Here is a 21462-nt window from a genome sequence, read left to right on the forward strand (position 1 = left end):
TAGTGATGAGTGAAGCCTCAAGGCCTACTAAATATGATATCTCAAGTGACTACCAAATTTCATTCATAAAGCAATCATAATTGTGAACCTGTTCTCTCCTATAGTTTAGCATGCACTTTCATGTGAAACAAGTGTGTATGTGTGTGTTTTTTTTAACTTACTTATCCTTTTCATTAGCTTGCATCTGCCCTTTAAACTAATCATGTACCTGCAACAACGTGATTCAATAAAATCTATGACTTAATTCTCTTAGATTAAAATTTCAATAATAAGATAGAAATTTTGGTTAAAATATACTATTGATCTCTAAATTTTATTATATTGGCAATTTTAGTCCTTAAAAATTAAAGTGATCACTTTTAATCCTTAACAAACTTAAAATAGTCACTTTTAGTCCTTAAAAATTTAAAGAGGTCAATCTTGGTCTCTAACAAATTCTAAGTAATTGCTTGTTGTATTGTGGAATGCTAATGTGTCAACTTCTAATTTGACTACGTCATATTAGGGATTAAATGTGATCATTTTAAAATTTGTTAATAAAATAAAGTAGAGAGAGAATAATATTTTTGTGTCAAGAATTGTGCAAGAAACTACATTTTTATAGTTTTTATAGAAGCATATATGTGTAGCACAAGTAAAAGGAGTGTAGGCAAGTAATTTATGGTACAAGTAATAAGATATTGAGCCTAAACCCATTGGGCTAGACAGTAATATATGCTAACAAACTTCGAGGGCTAGATTCACTAATTTGTTAAATTTTGAAGACCAACAATATATTTAATCCTAAATAGTATTACTTAAGTATGTAATTTTTTTTTTTCCTTTATTTTGGGTAAAAAGGATAATATTATTATGGAGGGCAGCTAGCCCTCATTAAAAAGGAACCCAACATTCATACACTATACCAACATGGTTCAAATTAAGTAACAAATACACATCGGTCATCAAAAGGAGGCTCATAAAGCAAAACAAAATCCTGTGCTTAGTGGACATCCTGCCAAGCAAGTCCATCAACACACTTGATAGCCTTCCTATAGTAGTGGAAGATCCAAACTTGAGGAATTTTCCTTAAGACTTTCCCTGTAATCAGCCACAATAATTGCATTAGAATTGTTAGCAAGATCAGGGTTTTCAAGAAGACCAACAATAATCTTAGCATCTAGCTCAATTTCCTCTGCCAGCAAATTAAGTAATGCAAAGACTAATTCCATCCCTAACAGCCCACAACTCAGCAGCCACACTTGAAGTAAATGTAAGTTTGTAGCTTCAATATGAAAGAATGCTTTAAAGTTTGTATGATGGTTTTACTTTTATGTCATTTGACTATGGAGCAGTGCTTCATAGAAGATTGACACTTGATTATGATGGTAATATTTGATTGTATAGTTGGGAAGAGGAGGGAAAGACCTGGGTTGTTTCATGGCAAGCCATTCAAACACCTTGTAACATTCCTGGTGCTTGTGGGGCCAACAGTTTGTGGAGTTATGTTATTGGTTCTGGCTGGAAATGTTCCTGCCTTCTAGGCAACAAGATGAAAAATCATAGTGATTGGGCTTACGGTTGTGAACCCCAATTTCATCTCTCTTGTAACAAAAATGAGTCGAAATTTCAGTTGTTGTCCCATGTTGACTTTTACGGGAATGATTTTGGGGTCTTCCTCAATTACACCCTCAACCATTATAAGGATATATGCTTGAAATCATGTGATTGCAAAGCATTCCAATACACCCTTCGCCATGGTTATACAATTTGTCATCCTAAGATGTTATTGCTGAATGGATCTCATTATCCAAATTTAAATGGAAACATCTATTTGAAATTGCCAAAAAACAAACTCTTGTCCAACAACTCTTGAAGAATTCAGTTTAAATTGCTCAAGTAAAAGTACACTACAAAGTAGTAAATACAATGAAAACGGGATAGTGAAATTCATGCTTTGGTTTGCCTGTGGAGTAGGAGGACTTGAAATCATCTGTATCTTTGTGGTATGGTTTCTCTTGATCAAAACCCGAAAAAATTCAAGTGCAAACAAGGAAGGTTATGTTCTTGCTACCACCGGATTTAGATATTTTACCTATGCTGAGCTAAAAAAGGCCACAAAGGGTTTTACTGTGATAGGCCAAAAATGAATTGACCATTTGTGATGAATTAATTGATTAATTAGTCAAGTTTATTAATTAATCAAATTAACATACAAACGCGTGGTAGCACAAACAAATCACCAATTAAACTAAGTGCAGGGAAAAATAAATTGACACGATGATTTGTTTACGAATAGGGAAAACCAACACGGCAAAAACCCCACCGGGTGATTTTAAGGTCACCACTCCTAAAAATCCACTATTATCATAACAAGCGGTTACAAGTAAAGGAATCTCAATACCTTATACCAACCTACAGTTGAACTCTTACCCCAATACCCAATTGGACTTGTTCTGTAGTGACAATCTCTCTTTTTGATGCACGTCTCCCAGTATGTGATTAACCAATTGCGCGGATCCCAGTATGCGACTTCAATCACCAACTAGAGAAGGTTGTTGGCTGCAAAGTTTTTCAGTTCATCCCAATGATGAAAATCAAGAAGATGTTTGGTCACAAAACACTACGGTGCACAAACACAGCAACTTCTTTACAAGAATGATGAACTAGGACAAATTCTGTCCCTGGTCACAATTTGCTTGAACAAACTTTACTCAACACTTGTGCAACTTGTGTCACCTTTGACGGCCCTTAAAATAATCTTTTTATATGTTTAGGGTTGTGAGAAAAGAAAGCTCAAACACATAATCACGGATTAAAGTCAAAATAGAATTAAAATTATGTTTTTCATAAATCTCGACATATGCTTGTTTGTCGAGCTGCTGTCGAGCCACAGGGCTGGAACAACTCTTCAAGCTCGATAGATAACTAGCTGTCAAGCTTTAATGAACTTGCACTTTTTAGCTTGAATCTTGGATATACTTGCATGGTTTTAACACTTGATCTTAAAACACAGTTTCTTGAAGTATTAAACACATCCTAAATCTACCCAAATACAAGTAAAATACGTTTTGTCAAAGAATTTGCCAATTACATAAAATAGTGACATATGTTCCTAACAAATGAATCACATATGTCCTAACATACTAAAGAGATTGGAAGAGGTGCAGGGGGAATTGTATACAAAGGGGTGTTGCCTGACAGTCGAGTTGCAGCAATCAAGCGCCTCAATGAAGCCAACCAAGGAGAAGGTGAATTTCACAGGCTTTTGGTGTACGAGTACATGGAGTATGGTTCTTTAGCAAAAAACCTCTCAATTAAGACACTTAATTAGGAGAAAAGGTTCAAAATTGCCATGGGCACTGCAAAAGGCCTAACCTATTTGCATGAGGATTGCTTGGAATGGATTTTACATTGCAATGTAAAGCTTCATAATATACTTTTGGACTTGACTTATCAACCAAAAGTGGCAGATTTTGGCTAGAGGTATTCTTAAGCATTCAAGCTTCTCAAAGATAAGAGGAACTCATGGTTATATGGCTCCAGAGTGGGTTTTCAATCTACCTATCACCTCCAAAGTGGATGTTTATGGCTATGGGATTGTTGTGGTAGAAATGGTGACCAAAAAGGGGCCGTCAAGGAGTGTCCATGCTATAGATGATGGTGGGGAGGCAGAGCACAAAAGGCTAGTTACGTGGGGGAGAGAAAATATGAAGAAAGAGGCTACAAATATTTCCTCACTTGAAAACATCATTGATCCAATGTTGGAAGGTAAATATGATATGGGCGAGATGGAAGCTTTGCTTCAAGTTGCTCTACAATGCGTAGAAGAAGATAAAGATGCAAGACCTACCATGAGCCAAGTAGTTGAGATGCTCTCATACCAAGAAAAAGATTTAGTCCCATGACCTACTAAATATGATATGTCTAGTGACTACCAAATTCCATTCATAAAGCAAGCATAGTTGTGAACGCATTACCCAATAAATTGGAGTCTCTCCTATAGTCCTATACGTTGGGTAGGCATTTAGCATCCACTTTGATGTGAAATAGGTGAGTGTGTGTGTTTTTTTAAATTTATTTAACCTTTTCATTAGCTTGCATCTTCCCTTTAAACTAGTCATGTACCTACAACAACATGAGTCAATAAAATCTATGACTTAATTCCCAAAAAATAAAAATAGAATTCCTCATTTGTTAGATAATTCTTCTCCATCCTTTTCCAAAGATTAAAAATTCAATAATTTGATAAAAATTTTGGTTAAGACATATTGTTGATCTCTAAAGTTTAGCAGTTTTAGTTCCTGAAATTTAAAGTTATCACTTTTAATTCTTAACAAACTTAAAAAAATTGCTTTTAGTCCCTAAATAATTTAAAAGATCAATCTTAGTCCCTAAGAAACTCTAAGTAATAGCTTGTGCGATCACTTTAAACTTTGTTAATTAAGAGAGAGAGAGAGAGAGAGTAATTTATTAATATTTTTGTGTCAAGAATTGCGTCAGGGACTACCTTTTTATATAAGTATATATGTGTGTAGCTCAAATAAAAGGTGCGTAAGGCAAGTAATTTATAGCACAAGCAATAAAACAGTAGGCCTAAGTCCATTGGGCTAGACCATAATATATACTAACAAATTTTAGGGACTAAATTCGCTAGTATTTTAAATTTTGAAGACCAACAATATTTTTAAGCCTAAAAGATATTAATTAATTATGTAAGTTTTTTTTATTTAAAGGATAATATTATTAAGGAGGATAGCTAACCCCCATCAAAAGGAACCAAACGTTCATACACTGTACCAACATGGTCCAAATTTAAAGTAACAAATACACATTAGAATGAGGCTCATAAAACAAAACAAAATCTTGAGCTCAGTGGACAATCCGCTAGGCAAGTGGATCAATACACTTGTTAGCCTTTGTATAGTAGTGGGATATCCTAACTTGAGGAAATCTCCTTGGAATTTCCCTGCAATCAATCACAATAATAGCATTAGAATTGTTAGCAAGATTAGGGTCTTTAAGAAAATCAACAATAATCTTAACATCGAGCTCAATTTCTACTGCATGCAAATTAAGGGAAATGGAAAGACTAATTCCAATAGTAGCATTAGAATTATTAGCAAGATTATGGTCTTTAAGAAGATCAACAATAATCTTAACATCTAGCTCAATTTCTACTGCCTGCAAATTAAGGGAAATGGAAAGACCAATTCCATACCTAACAGCCCACAACTCAGCAGCCAATCTAGATTTTTTTTTCATCTTGCTCCATTAAGTCTGAGATTTTTTATATTGGTCCATCAAAATTTGAATCCGTTCTCCAAAAATGGCAAAATGCTCCTTTTGTCCATCAAGGTGCCGAAGGGGAGGTTTTATTTGTCATCATCTGAACTCACTGGAGTGAATATGAATTTTCTAGGATTTTAAATTTTTCTCTCTCCTTTGCAAGCCCAGAAGAGGCTGGCTTTACCTTAGATTTTCTAACCATGACTAGCCAGATGAATCATTTGTTCAAGCAGCGCAGTCCATTAAAAAGGTTATTCCAGTCTAGACTCTAGACTCTATTCTCTGGACATTCATTTGTTAAATTATAAAAGCTAAACATCGACAAGGTAAATTGCGAGTGCCATAAACAACGCCAAGGCCATACCCAACCAACAAAATAGAAGTACCTGTAAAGCGCAGACGGTTGTGGCATCTCGAGAAATCTAGAGATGTTGTATAAAATTACGTAGAATCATGTTATTATGTTCTCAGGTTTTTTTTTTTTTTTTTTTTTTAATGAAACAAAATAATATTACTGATGATTAAAAGCATAATACAGAACAAACAGCCTAAGAAGACTCAAGACACTAGCAGAAAGAGAATACACTCAAGTCTACAAAGACACATGAAAACCCATTAAAAAAAAGCTAACACCAACTCCAGCTAAAGATAGCACTAGACAATACAAACTAGCATTAATAGAGATATATATTAGCCCATCATTGTGCAAGATATAGAATAATGCCCCAACTAACAATAAAAATTAAACAAACACCACCACGCACTCTTGTCTTTTAGTGTGATGGTCATTACATAAGGGTTGAAATTCAAATCTCTAAAATAGAGTTTCACACACATTTACATTTAAATTAGGCTAAAGTATAATTTCTATTTTGTATAAAATAAAAAATTTAAAAAAAAAAAAAAAAACTCAACTTTAATGATAAAAAAAAAAAATTAAAAAAACTACATTAGAGCACCCACAGTAGATGTGCCATATATGCCAAATGCTAAATATTTGACACACCAAACACCATTTGACCCCATTTATTAGATGTGTCATATCTCATATTTTTTGCAACATACTATAGTAGAGTCACAAATTTGCCACAGTACGGACGGGTGTGGCATATGGATTTATTATTTTTTTATTCCTCTTTCTCTCTCATCTCTCCGTCAGTCTCACCCTCAGACCCCAATCCTCTCCTCTCTCTCACCCCAATCCTCTCCTCTCAAACCCCAACCCTCATTGCTCTTCCACGCCAATGCCGACGCCGACGCTGACAATCGAGTCTGGGATCGAACCTGACAACGAGTTGGATGCTAAAGACACGTTCTTCAACGAAATCAAGTCCCTAAACGAAGTGGGTATTTCACCATCAAGCGCATTAGATGAAAGATTTAAATACTCGAAGTATGCATTTAGTGTAACCGAAGTGGGTATCTTTCCTTTGAGCTTATTATCTGGGTTCGGTTCCAATGGAGGTGGGTGGGTTTGGTTGGGAGTAATGTCGGTATGGGTCGGCGATGTCGGTGTGGGAATAATATCGGTGTGGGTCTGTTGTGTGGGTCAGTAATGACGATGACGGTGATGAAGATGGTGGGTTTGGAGTCTAGGTTGACTTGGATTATGAAGGTTTTGGGTTTGGAAGTGGGTATGGGTGAAAGTGTGGAGGCGGTGGGTTTGTCGAGGTTTGTGGTTGAGGTGGTGGTGGCGGTGGTGGTGGTGGTGGTGTTGGGGCTTCCGATTTGGTGTTGGTGGGCTATAGGTTTGTTTTGAATTGTGTTTTGGGTTGTGGAGGATGTGGTGGTTATGTGGTGGTGGCTGTTGGTTGTTGGCAGCAGTGTGATGTCTGTTGATTGTGTTTGATTAGTTGTAAATATTATTTTAATGTGCAGTAAATATTATTTTAATGTGTAGTAAATATTATTTTAATGTGTAGTAAATATTATTTTAATGTATAGAATTAAATGATAAAACATCTGATAAATGGGATGTCGTAAAATGATATGGTAAAATAATAAAGTAGGCCTTTATTGTGGCAAAGTGGCATAAATTATGCCACAACTGCTGTGGATGCTCTTCGTAATAGAATTTTTTACATTAAAAGAGAAAAAAGATGGCGAGAGACTAAGTATCTGTTTGGACTCGGCGTTTGTTGCGTTTGCGTTTTTTGTTTTTTTTTTTTACTGCAGCACGCGTTTCAGGGGGACAAATTTCACTGTTCATGAACAGTAGCCGTATATATTTGACTTTTCAGCCCCTTTTCATCACACTCGTGGGTCCCGTGCACTGTTTGCAGGACCCACAAACTTCACTTTTCAATAACTTTTTTATTAAAAATAGGTCTCACGGCACTATTCACACATTTAAAAATTATTTTACTACAGTGTTTTCAGTTTTCAGGAAAAATAAGTTGTATTCAAACGGACCTTAAATGAACGTCTCGATAGCAACAAGCTTCCAGCATTTGCACGTCTAGCGTTTTGCGCGTGAGTCCCATGCACTATTAATGGAATCTACAAACCTCTTTTTTCAGCAAAACTTTCATTAAAAATAGGTCTCACGGCACTATTTACACATTTAAAAATTATTTTGTTACAGTGTTTTTAGTTTTCAGTAATAAACGATATCCAAACAGACTCTAAATGAGAGAAAGAGTTACATGAAGAGAGAGAGAACTCAAAATCCCACTCTTCAATATCCATAACCATCTTTATGTCTAATTAACGTGTCAAATAATTAATCCTCATTAGGACGTTGAAACGTAAAACAAGTTCAGTACTCTTGGTTGAACAAAAGTGCAAAGTCACAGCAGCAATAGTTTAGAACTTTCAGCAGAAATGATTAAATTAGACGAAAAAAAAGATTTTATCTTTGATCGTATCTTTTCCACCCTTCAATCAAGCAGATATAATGAATCTTGGGAGGCATCCCTCAACTTATTTTGCTCCCCACTACCAGATCAAGACAAGTTGACTCTGGTCTATTTAGAATTAGAAGAATTTTTAATTCTACAGCCCACCCTTAGAAGAAAAAAAAAAAACACCCACATGTCATATTTCTTGCACATCATCTAAAATTTGTAATATTTTTAACATTTTTCATATTTAAATAAAATAGAGATCCGGGTTTTAGAGAGTGATTAGCTAGCCTAATATAGACAAGACAATGTGAGTGCTCTTGCCTCTAAAACGCGTTCTAATTCTGCTGACTATGAATTTAGATTCAAAATTGAAACAGTACATCTCATTGACCCAAAAAAGCAATAATGGTTTGAAGTCCGATAATGTTGTACCATTGTGCTCCAAGTCTACCCTCTACATCATAATTTTTGAAGAAATTTTGTCGGTAGGAATAGTCTTTGTCAGTTTTAAATTGAAATTAATTACGTTCTTGCTTTGCCTTGCCCAATACCTCTCATGGGTTCGCCACCCTTCTTCCTTCTACTCTCTTTCGTATTTTCTTTCCCACTTTCAGCTTCACCAATAGTCGTTATCAGCAGATTCAGTACAGGTACATCCCTATTTGTAGAGAAACCAGATATTCTAATATCACCAAATGGCGACTTCTCTGCTGGCTTTTATTCCGTGGGTGATAATGCCCATTGCTTTGCCATTTGGTTTAGCGACTCACGCACCGTAGTTTGGATGGCAAACCGTGACAACCCAGTTAATGGAAAGCACTCAAAGCTCTCTCTCTTCGATACAGGCAATCTCATCTTAACTGATGCCACTAAGGTAAATGTCACCGTTTGGGCCACAAACACTGTCTCACTCTCCTCAGTCCAATTATTTCTCAACGACACCGGTAATCTTGTTCTATGTGACAAGGAAGGTATTGTTTTGTGGCAAAGCTTTGACTTCCCTACAGATACCCTTCTTCCTCAACAACTACTCACTAGAAAAACAAAGCTTGTCTCTTCAAGAAGCCAGACCAAGTTTTCCTCTGGTTTCTATGAGCTTTCCTTCAACAACGACAACCTTCTTCGCTTTGTTTATAATGGCTTAGATGTTTCTGATAGTTATTGGTTTTATTCAGGGCATGAAGATTACAATATTAGCACACTTGTCTTTAATTCCTTAGGGAATTTAAGTCCATCCGATGATTTTACCATTTTGTCAGCCGACTATGGAGCAATGCTTCATAGAAGATTGACACTTGATTACGATGGTAATATTCGATTGTACAGTTGGGAAGAGGAGAGGCAGAGTTGGGTTGTTTCATGGCAAGCCATTCAGAGACCTTGCATCATTGCTGGTGCTTGTGGGGCTAACAGTTTTTGCAGTTACGTTACTGGTTATGGCAGGAAATGTTCCTGCCCATCAGGATACAAGATGAAAAATCGTAGCGATTGGGCTGATGGCTGTGAACTCGTAGTTGAACTCTCTTGCAAGGAAAATGAGTCGGGGTTTCTGATGTTATCCCATGTTGACTTTTACTCGTATTACGGGAATGATTTTGGGAACTTCCTCAATTACACATTTGATCAATGTAGGGATCTATGTTTGGCAGCATGTGATTGCATAGCGTTCGAATACAACTTCAACAAGGAGGCTGGTTATTCAAAATGTTATCCTAAGACACGATTGCTAAATGGGTATCGTTCGCCAGAATTAAATGGAGACGTCTATCTGAAACTACCAAAAAGCTATATCTTGTCCCACCACAATCCTCTAGAAAAATTCAATTTAAATTGCTCAGGTGATGGTACACTACAAAGCGGTAAAAACAGCACAGAGAAATTCATGCTCTGGTTTGCTTGTGGAGTGGGTGGACTTGAAATCATCTCTCTCTTTCTGGTGTGGTGTCTTTTCATCAAAATCGAGAAAAGTTTAGGTGTTGACAAGCAAGCCTATGATCGTGCTGCCATCGGATTCAGAAAATTTACATATACAGAACTAAAAAAGGCCACAAAGAATTTTAGTGAAGAGATTGGAAGAGGTGCGGGAGGAATTGTCTACAAAGGGGTGTTGTCTGACAAACGAGTTGCCGCAATCAAACTTCTCAAAGAAGCCAGCCAAGGAGAAGGTGAATTTCTAGCTGAAGTAACCATCATTGGAAGGATTAACCACATGAACTTAATAGAGATGTGGGGTTATTGTGCAGAGGGAAAGTATCGGCTTTTAGTGTATGAGTATATGGAGCATGGTTCTTTAGCAGATAACCTTTCAGCCAATGTACTTGATTGGGAAAAAAGGTTCAAAATTGTTGTGGGCACTGCAAAAGGCCTAGCCTATTTGCATGAAGATTGCTTGGATTGGATTTTGCATTGTGATATAAAGCCTCAAAATACCATGTTAAATTGGTTGTTATGTACTGCTGTTATTGATTACAGGATAATTCATTTGAAATGTTCGTAGGGAACATTGATACATGCAAGCATCAGAAAGAGTCTTGCTCAAAGTTTTCGTCCACAACTAATTGAAGGGAGCATATATACAATTACAAATTTCTTAGTAGAAGAATATAAAGGGAACTATCGTCCAGTACATAACGATCTCAAAATACTTTTTAATTCAACAACTTCAGTCACAAAATTCAAAGGATTTGACCATTCAATACCTCAGGTCCAATTTGAATTTGCTGATTATGGAACAATAGCTTCCCGTTGTTATAACACAACTTACTTAACTGGTAATTTATATTATTTTACAAGCCAAGCATCTACTTTTACAGAGCTAAAAAATAATGCAATTCATATCTTAATATTGACTTTTTTTAAAAAAAATAATGTGCTCTTAACAGATGTGATTGGCATATTGGACTACATTGGAGCCATTGAGGAGATCAAAACAAGAGGGCGTCCAACAAAGATAAGAAACATTCAACTGTTGTTAGAAGAGTAAGATATATATACATTATTTTAAACTTATATGTTATAATTTTTAAATAACTCAAACTTACATATAAACAACTTCAGGAACAAATCTGTTCAAACAACTTTATTGGGAAATACTGCACAACAAATAGATGATGATTTCTACAAAACAAATAAAGGGCCATTCATAGTAATAGTCACTTCAACTATAGTGAAAACTTTCAGAGGTAACAATTGATTAACTCATTTATCAAATATGTAATGTTTATGTATCTATAATACTTATAAATTTTATAACTTTTTTATAGGTCAATATCAACTATCATCCACTTTTGCAACAAAGCTGTACGTAAATTTAAACATTCCAGAAGTTGCAGAAATGAGAAACAAGTAAGTACTATTACACTTTTTCTTTACAAGAGTGTACCTACTTAGCAATATTCCTTAAATGATAGATATATACAAATAGAAACTGTTCTGTTATTGTTTTTATGAGTTATACATAAATTTTGATTAGATACAGCACAAAAGACATAAACGTAAAAGATATACTGCCAAAGGGACTCCCTAAAATTCAAGATGCAGAACTGGCCTTACATAATAAAAAAACAGTTGTTGAAATAAAGAACTTGGAATGGAACTTAGAGACAAAGGTATCAACTATATTCTTACATCATGAATTTATCGTAATTAGTAACTGTTTATGTGTTTTGTAATAAGATATAATTTTATAAATTGACTAATCTTTGTGTTATAGAACTTGATGGTAACATGCAATGCCAAAATCATTAATATCAACAACAAATATGGATGGTATTATGTTGCATGCCTTATATGCAAGACGAAAGTGAAACAAGTCAAAGGAGTTCTATGGTGTGAACGTTGTAAAAATGAGCCAAAATTTGCAGTCCCAAGGTAATTAAAAAAAATGATTTGTAAATTCTAAAACACACACAAATTATATATAATATTCTATTAACAACTTTGTATCTAAAATAGCTATAGAATACAAGTCCAAGTACAAGATGAGACCGGCTCAACCACATTCATATTGTTTGACAAAGGAACTGAGAAAATTATTTCTAAAACTGCAAAAGAACTTGCAGAGATGCAAGAAGAGGTAATTTCGTATATAAATGTCAGCCCTATATATTTATTTTCTGAAAACTAAAGTTTTAATACTTTCTTACCAATGTTGCATGTATATATACATATTTTGCTAATTTTATGATACTTTGTTTATATAGATGTTGAAATTAGATGAGAATATTTTACCAAAAGAGATTCAAAAAATAATTGGCAATGAATATTTGTTCCAACTGCATCTTGATGAATATAATTTGAAGTATGGAAAAGAAAATTACACGGTCTCAAAGATTTTGGAGATGGAAATTTCACATAAGCAAAAAAACTCAAGTAAAGTTGAAGAACATCAGGTGATTGAAGCATACTTACTTCACCTTGCTTACAATATGATTCAAACATTAGTCTACACATAATTTACTTTACATATGTAACTGATACATAAGAATGCAAATTATTGCAAGGCACAATGGAGGAAATTGTAAGAAAATCAAGGAAGGACAAGTACATAGCCAGTCAAAAAATAGAAATAGGAGAAACATCTATTGAAAGACCTGAAAGAATGCCGCTCCAAATGCTTCAAAAACGTCAAAAGGGTACTAAGCAAATTGCTTCAAAGAAGAAAAAAAACTGAACTCTAATGTATATAATACCTTACTCTACGAGTCTTTATGTATTTCATAGTATTGTTATTTTTTTTTTCTTTAGAAGTGTAAACTGAATGTACTGAATAAAGCTGACAGATTAGGACAACATTACTATAAAATGTAATTAAATTTCCCAATTTGGTATGTTAGACACTGTGATGATCCCAAAATGGTTGATTTCAAAGTGTATAAGCTGAATGAAGAATGTAGTCAACAGGATTTGCTTTAATAAAATAAATACATTTTCCCCTGTTGTTCTGTTGTTGTAAAGTAAGAAGTATGATGCGTTGACAATTATTTTAAGTTATGTTTGTTCAGCTACTGCATCCAAGCAGATTACCTCCACAAGCAGTTTTTTCTTTAGTTAAAATTGAAATCTTTTGTTCATTGTGGTTCATAGGAATGGTACATAAGAATATCACATTTTTCAAGTACATTTTAAATCTACTGTGATTCAAGTTTATAAATTTTTTTATGAAGTTTCTATTTTTATTTTTAACTCTATATTACTTTATTCTTGTGTACCAATTGCTAATTTGGAATTGTTAACACTTAATTTAGAAAAATGCTGTCAATAATTTAGTGAATATGTAAATGATGTTGTATTGAGTCATTTTGGTGAATTAAGTACAACATAAGTGAAATTGAATGTTACTATCTTTTTTTTTTCCCTTTAATTTCGTTACGAACTTAGAAATATGAGTTAGTTCAGAGTGTTTTGGTTGGGATGGTTTTGATTTAAGTTTTTTAGGAGGGTTAGTTATACAGTGAAAAACATGTCTGTTTATTTCAATGTAATTTGTCAGGATCCTTCGTAAATACCATCAAAAATAGGGTTGTGATGACTAAGAGTCTTTACAATGTATAGTATATATTAAAAGCAATCAGCTGTATTTTCTTCTACTTATGAGATTTTAAATGATCTCGCGCATTGCGCGGGTTAAACACTAGCATATATATAAAATCAGAGACTTCATGCGAGAGAGTATGAAGTTCTGCCATGTGGCGCACTCTATGAAGAGAATCGAGATACCCTTAAGCCATATTAAGGATAAGAACAAATTTAAAAGTGAAGACTCTTTATTTCCTTTGGTTCAATGTTTCAAGACTAATTTTTGTTACATTTTTTATTCAATTTTTAAGACTACTATTTATTTCATGTGGTCCAATGTTTCAAGACTTTCCATCTCTCACACACACAAAAAACTCTTTGCATTTCCATTCATCCTTTTCACTTTTACTCCTTTATATACACGTCCATAGCCTTTCATACCATCCTATCTCAACTATACACTTAGATAAAAAATGATGTCATTTAGCTTCAACCTTTCAATGACACCTACATAACTCCAACATTGCAATATCATTTGATCGTAACCCGTATGAGCAGGCTATGACCAATGAAGGGGGCTTGCGGTTTTGGTGTTGAAGTCAGACATTGTAGATTTTGTGAAGGTTATGATTTGCTTGGAGTCTTTGGATGTTTGAGATTTTGGTTTGCGAAAGTTATAAATGTATTTTATTTTAGAACTAAAGAAAAAGAAAAAGAAACATACTAATTGATTATTTATGAAGTTAGCTTTTCTTTTTTTTTCTTTTTCTTTTTTAATTTTGTATTAGAATTCATAACTTGTAGGTTTCTTTGTATGTAGCCATAGTGATAAAAACAAAAGTCGACGGTGACTTAAAAGTATTTTTCACTTTTTTTTAAAGGATACGGAAGCCCAACTAAAGCCAATTGAATTTTGATAAATAAATGTGTTTTTAGCAAATTTCCCTTTGTTTAATCGCATTCTCTTTATATTGATACTTACAAATGATTTCCTTAATTTCATTGAAATAATTAACTAGGTGTTTGTAATCAAGGTCTCCATATTTGGTTGTAAGAATAGAGTGGTTGAAAAAGTGTTTGGTAGCTCGCTTAAATTTATGTAAAGAGATAAGAACAAATTTAAAAGTAGAGACTCTTTATTTCCTTTGGTTCAATGTTTCAAGACTAATTTTTGTTACATTTTTTATTCAATGTTTTAAGACTACTATTTATTTCATGTGGTTCAATGTTTCAAGACTTTCCATCTCTCACACACACAAAAAACCATTTGTATTTCCATTCATCCTTTCCACTTTTACTCCTTGTCCATTGCCTTTCATACCATCCTATCTCAAATACAATAAGACAAAAAATGATGTCATTTAGCTTCAACCTTTCAATGACACCTACATAACTCCAACGTTACAATATCATTTGATCATAACCCGTATGAGTAGGCTATGACCAATGAAGAGGGCTTGAGTTTTTTATTCAGTGACGGTAGCTTACAGTTTTGATGTTGAAGTCAGACGTTGTAGATTTTGTAAAGGTTATGATTCGCTTGGAGTCTTTGGGTGTTTGAGATTTTGGTTTGGGAAAGTTATAAATGTATTTTATTTTAGAACTAAAGAAAAAGAAAAAGAAACATTCTAATTGATTATTTATGAAGTTAGCTTTTTTTTAATTAAAAAAAAAATTGTGTTAGAATTCATAATTTGTAGGTTTCTTTGTATGTACCCATAGGGATAAAAACAAAAATCGATGGTGACTTAAAAGTATTTTTCACTTTTTTTTAAAGGATACAGAAGCCCAACTAAAGCCAATTGAATTTTGATAAATGAATGTGTTTTTTCCAAATTTCCCTTTGTTTAATCACGTTCTCTTCATATTGATACTTACAAATGATTTCCTTAATTTCATTGAAATAATTAATTGGGTGTTTATAATCAAGGTCTCCATATTTGGTTGTGAGAATAGAGTGGTTGAGAAAGTGTTTGGTGGGTTGCTTAAATTTATGTAATTTTAGGATATAAAAGTATTTTATATTTTAAATTCTTTTTTGTAGATTTCAAAATCATTTAATTAGTTTGAAAAATAAAATCTACTTTTAACAATAAATATTATAATATATTATAATCTTATAATGTTATACAATTTTTTTAAATAAATTATGAATTAAAAAAGATCAAGTTTCAAAGTATTTAACAATATTGTGGGCAAACATAAATATTATACAACAAAATAAGTATAAAGTATTATATGTAGATTTTAATATACAAAAAAATGGTTTCAAATGAAATTGTAAAGTAGCCTGCGCATTGCGCAAGATATCATCTAATTTATTATAAAAACTGTTAAGTCAGCAGCGGTACTAATATTTGAAGTTTTAGGGGCTGTTTGGGTGAAAAAAAATGGTCACGCATCACTCATCACTCTATAACTCATTTTCTATCTCCCAATAATGACAAAATATCTCACTCAGCTTGTTTGACACCCAACACCCAATTATGTTTTCAACATAAAAAGCTAAAAAAACTGGAACCCACACACTCTGAACTCACTTGTGCACTTGACCCCCTACCCGACCCTATTAACTCCATTCACCAGTTGAATACCTCACTTTACCAAATCACATTCTTCTCCATTTTGTCTCGCACGCTTAACGCCATCAATGGCTTCTGCTCAAGCATCACCCACCTTCGCCAATGCCACCAACGATGCCACTGCTTTCTTCCTCCCTCCTCTTTACTGAAACCGAACCCACAACAGCCCCTTCACGTCCTTCCTCCGTCCTCAAAGCCGATCCAACTCCTCTAGTAACTTCCGTGAAGGCTTAAAGTCGTATGATTTATGGGTTGTGGAATATGATTGTGTGGCCTTTATTAATGGTAATAAGATTAACTATTCAGGATTATTGAAAAAAATTTGGTTTCTAATTTATTTGCACAAGGTTATTGAATAATGAACTCACTATCATGTATAGTTGTTTATTTCAATAGTATTATATTTACAGGAATTATTCTATTAAGAACTGTGTATTGTTTCACGTTATTTTTTAAATTCAAATAATGTTGCTTACATAAGTACTATTTCAATTAAATCCAAGGTTCATGAAAGATGCTTGTGTTGTTAGTTGAGATCTTCAAGAACTTTGACAAAATGAATGATTGTGCCGAAAAGATATCGAGCTATAAGCACACACTTAGATGGAGATAGCTATGAAAATGACAATATGCAATTTTTATTTCCATTCGAGGAACAAATTAAATGAGTAAATGTTCATTTAATTATTAGTAACTTGTGTATGTCATCTTAATTATTGTTGTCAAATCTGTCTTGCTATTTTATCTAACTCACAAAACTGTTGCACCAAACATATTTTTTTAAGCGTTGAATAAATTATTCCTATTCGTTTTAGACTTCATCTTGACCACAACTAGAATAAACTACTTGAATGCAAAAACACACTCAATTTGATTATGATTTTTTGTTGTCTTCAATTTTCTCAAATTTGCTCACAAGCATTTCCAGGTCAGTAATCACTACTATGGATTTAATAGAAAATGAAAGATTTTTTCCATTTAATGAACATTGATACATCAGTCTTCAAGAATCTGATTTCGGTCCCTTTTGCCACTCAGAATTTGTTTTAGTAGAATATTTGTAGGCAATTTCGCATCAGTAGAATATTTGACCCTTGTTAACACAATTTTGTAGAAATAGCAATGGCTTTTGAATTGGAAAAAAACTTGAAAGTAATGCTTCTTTGTTTATGTTGGTAGCAGCTCCATTTTGAATGGAATACACCTTTTTCGTTGTGACCTATTGGTTACTCTTGCACATAATGTATCACATCAATATGCATAATGTCTTGGTCAAAGTTTTAGTTTATATGCCACTCATTGTTATATGCACATATAGATATGGTTAACAGAAGTAAACAAAAAGGGTACATGCAATCAAGTTGAATACAATTTGATTTAAATATTTCCTTTACAACGTCAAAATTGACTAAAGCTCCAATTTTATGATTAGGTATCATAATATTATCTGACTATGTGACAAACACCATGAACTCTGCTTCATTTCTTAAATTGATAGAAGTAACTACTAACACTTGTTGTTGTGGACTACTATATAAGTTGAGCATAACAATCTATACTATTTGCTCTGTTTGTGTTGTTTTGTACTAGTGGAGGCAACGCAGACAATGTCTGAGGCCAATAGTTACAGCTCCACTTGTATTCAGCACATGTGCGACATGAATCGGTGTGTGCTTAAGATGTCCCTCTCTCCCCAGAATTTCGAAAGGAGGTTTTATGGATGTCAACATTGGTCACCAATCTATATCATCTCCTTTTACTATTGTACTATATTTTTATGCAAACTGCCGAATCACCTTACTTGCCCATCATATTTATATGGTATGCATTTTGTTGTAGGACTCCGATCAACATTGTAAGTTCTTTCAATGGTTGGACAATAAAACATGTCCTTGTGGCTATGAAACAGCATCAATTGTGTGGGAAAGATTCACAAAACTGGCAACTGAGGCTGAGGCTGCAAAAAATGAGAGGGACAATGCCCATGCACTGGAAATAGAAGCACGGAAGCGGAAAAGGGTAGCAAAGCGCAAGGCAGAAAAATCTAGGCTTGCACTTTGGATTGCTAAACATAAACTTTACAAGTATAGGGTGGCTTTATTTATGTCTTGGCTTGTAGTTGGGATGTATTTTCTTTTTTTCACTGTATTTGGGGGCCATGGACACATGCAATTGTGCCTGCTGTGATTTCAATTTTTGTCACGTGAGCTATGTTTGACACTAATCCTTTGCATGTTTAACTAACCAATATATTTGACAATCATTGGATGAGGTACCAATATATCCCTATTTCTTACAATGCAATTATGTAGTGGGTGTATTTGTTATATAACTTTTATACCTGGATATATAAATACACACGCACACACACACACATATATATATATATATATATGGCTATATGTTGGGAAGTAGCCTGGCATGTATTGATTGCTTATGGGTTGAAGACATCCATGAAACACCTCTTCTCAAAACCATGTCCATCATAACAATTGCTCATTTATACCAATACTACTATCACATACATGTGTGCATTACAAAACCTATAGTTCCAAAATAGCGCAACAATCATCGAATACTAATGCCGATAATATATTAGAAGCATGCATATGTGCGTTGTCCATACAATTGCAAAATAGCGCAATACTCTTACATAAATAACTAATCCCTACATCCGTTAACATAAGCGCTAATTGCTTCACATAGGCTACCATGTGAATAAATTCCAAAATGAATAGTGTTTACAATGCAACATCATAGGTCAATGGCCATGGGCAACATAGTCAGCCCACATTGTGTCAGTGATATCACCCATAAATTGGGCCATTCGTTTTTTCACTTCATCCGACATTTTTATTACATGCCTTTGGGTTGTTGAGCTAGTTAATGCTCCAGTATTTCCATTGCCATTTCCCTCGCTGTTGGACTCACCTTCTTCAAACTGTGTGTCATCCCCTAATATGGTGAATAGTTCATCGCCCCGGTTATTAATGCGTATGAAATTGTGAAAGGCACAACACATAACAATTATGTAACGCTGTCTACTTTGCTTAAAGTTTGACATTAAATTCAGAATAGGGAAACGGGCCTTTAGCACTCCAAAAGATCGCTCAATAACCATCCGCAAGGAGGAGTGCCTATAGTTGTACAACTCTTTCTTTGAAGTTGGTCGTCTATTACTCAAGCGGAACTCCTGAGCATGGTACCTAGTTGACTTGTGAGGAGGAAAAAAATTGTGCCAATTGGTAGGCCTGAATCCACCAAGTAGTATAACCACACACACACACACACACACACACACACACACACACACATAACCACCTAGTACGCACTTAAGTTGTTCATAAACATACTACTAACAATGGAGAATATCATTCTTAAAGTTACAGTAATGGATAGTACCTGTTAGAGGCCACAGGAATCCATGCTTTCGGTCACTGATCGCTTCTTCGAGCACCCTTGAGTCATTGGCGCTGCCCTCCCACCCAGCATGGACATAAGTGAATTGCATGTCCATGTTAGACACACACAGCACATTAGTTGTTATAGTAATCTTGCGGCTCCTATGTGCCTAAGTCACATTTGCAGGAGGTCGAGCACTCACTTGTGTACCATCAATTGCTCTTACACATTTCTACACATGAAAGTTTTCATTAATTTTAAGTACCACATATCAAATAGTATGGTATATTAATGTTATGTGAAGTTAGTTAACTAAAGGAATTTTTTGTACCCCAAACCATGGCCAGTACTTGTTCACTTGAAGATGTTCGGAGAGACCCATGATATTCGAATCAAGTTTAATTAAATGCTTCGCATATGAGTGGATAGCCCACAACGCCTGATGAAAATGCCGAGACACGGTTTCTGTTGAGTGCTGAAACCTGTTTACAACACATCTATAGCGGGTGTTATGTCCAAGTATGTACAATAACATGGCCACTGCCTGGGTGGCATTCACCCACCTTACTCGTCCCTCAAATAACCATGTCGAGCCAACTCGTCCACTAAATGATCCAGTAACTCACGTCTCATGCGAAACATCTCGTAACACTTAAGTGGATTATCTTCAGTGAGTTTGTCCATATACGCACTGTCAGTCAACATACTTGTATGCATTGGTTGTTTATCGAAATGCCGCTGCATGTACGCATACATCTTCTCGACTATAGGATCCACTAAATTGAACTCTACTTCTTCTTCACTATCAACCTCTGAATCCGTCCAGTCATCGTCATTATCTTCACGGGCATCATTGGATGCAACGTCATTGAAGTAAGCATCATCAAAATCATATCGTTGGAATACCCCTAACCATTCATTTCCTGACACCATAAGTGACCTACACAATGCAGTAACACACTTTTCAACTAGGTTATCAAAAGAGAGATATAAAAGGAAATATTTTATTCTAACAATCTACACCTTAACTTGTAATCAAACCAAAAAATGAACCATCGACATAGGAAATACCTGTTCTAAATAGTCCTAATAATAACATCAACCATAGATTATAATAAGGCAATGAAAAATAACAAAAGCAAACCAAACAAATCAACCATATATTACAAAGAATGAAACCCTACAACCTAAATAATGTCATGCGTTCTTGTAGGCCTAACAATCATCCTTACAAATAAAAAAATGCGAAGCCACCAATAAACCATAGATTATAATAACGCGAAGCTTACGGAATTTGCCTTACTTCATAAACACCTAATCCAACAATCATCATTATAAACATAAAAAAATTAACGAACCCAAAATCCAAACATCGATAGATTAATATAACGCAAACCCTACAAACATCCGAAGTTCGTAAACGACATAAACCAAAGTATCATCCTTAAGAAACAAAAAAATAGAACCAGCAGAAAAGGCATCCATAGTTTTTACAAACCAAATAGCCTTACTAGCCAAATGCAACTACTCCTAACTACTACATAACAAGCAACCACACAAGTCAATCCTCCTCCGGGTTTAGAATGTCCTCCATCCAAGTCTTCCTCCTATGCTTCGACATACCCATAAACTCTACCCTATTATCCTTTTGTTGCAAAGCCTTTGAGATCTTGACATAGGTCTTGTTCCCGAGATCCTTATACTTATTAAGCAGCTCAATTGCCTTGCCAAGTGAACAAGGATCACCCCCAACTATGGATTGAGCAAATTGCTTGAATGTACAACTAGACTTACCCTGTTTTTCTCTAAATCTCTCCTTTGTCATTGCGGTGTACTCCTTTAAAGCC

The 21462-nt window shown here is 34.5% G+C and overlaps 2 protein-coding genes across 2 annotated transcripts; both read left to right on the plus strand.

The window, feature by feature from the left end:
- Positions 1–3515: 3515 nt before the first annotated feature.
- Positions 3516–3887, plus strand: LOC115972947 (serine/threonine-protein kinase PCRK1-like). The gene has a single exon (XM_031093165.1). It carries the CDS (start codon positions 3516–3518, stop codon positions 3885–3887), a length of 372 nt encoding a protein of 123 aa, XP_030949025.1.
- Positions 3888–6512: 2625 nt separating this feature from the next.
- Positions 6513–12568, plus strand: LOC115972949 (putative receptor protein kinase ZmPK1). The gene is made up of 10 exons (XM_031093166.1): positions 6513–6732; positions 8729–10572; positions 10612–10885; positions 10997–11093; positions 11172–11296; positions 11378–11459; positions 11587–11722; positions 11827–11984; positions 12069–12189; positions 12317–12568. The coding sequence occupies exons 1-10, from the start codon at positions 6513–6515 to the stop codon at positions 12566–12568; spliced, it is 3309 nt and encodes a 1102-aa protein (XP_030949026.1).
- Positions 12569–21462: the final 8894 nt, after the last annotated feature.

The sequence above is a fragment of the Quercus lobata genome, unplaced genomic scaffold, assembly GCF_001633185.2.
Source record: "Quercus lobata isolate SW786 unplaced genomic scaffold, ValleyOak3.0 Primary Assembly Scq3eQI_100, whole genome shotgun sequence".
NCBI classification, from domain to species: Eukaryota; Viridiplantae; Streptophyta; class Magnoliopsida; order Fagales; family Fagaceae; genus Quercus; species Quercus lobata.

What these genes read in the sequence shown, in the direction of transcription:
- LOC115972947 (XM_031093165.1), top strand. Translation starts at nt 3,516, where the DNA reads ATGGCTCCAGAGTGGGTTTTCAATCTACCTATCACCTCCAAAGTGGAT.
- LOC115972949 (XM_031093166.1), top strand. Translation starts at nt 6,513, where the DNA reads ATGCCGACGCCGACGCTGACAATCGAGTCTGGGATCGAACCTGACAAC. An exon ending in ATTGGTTGTTATGTACTGCT is followed by an intron (nt 10,573 to 10,611) that starts GTTATTGATTAC and finishes AAATGTTCGTAG; the next exon opens with GGAACATTGATACATGCAAG. An exon ending in AATGGAACTTAGAGACAAAG is followed by an intron (nt 11,723 to 11,826) that starts GTATCAACTATA and finishes TTTGTGTTATAG; the next exon opens with AACTTGATGGTAACATGCAA.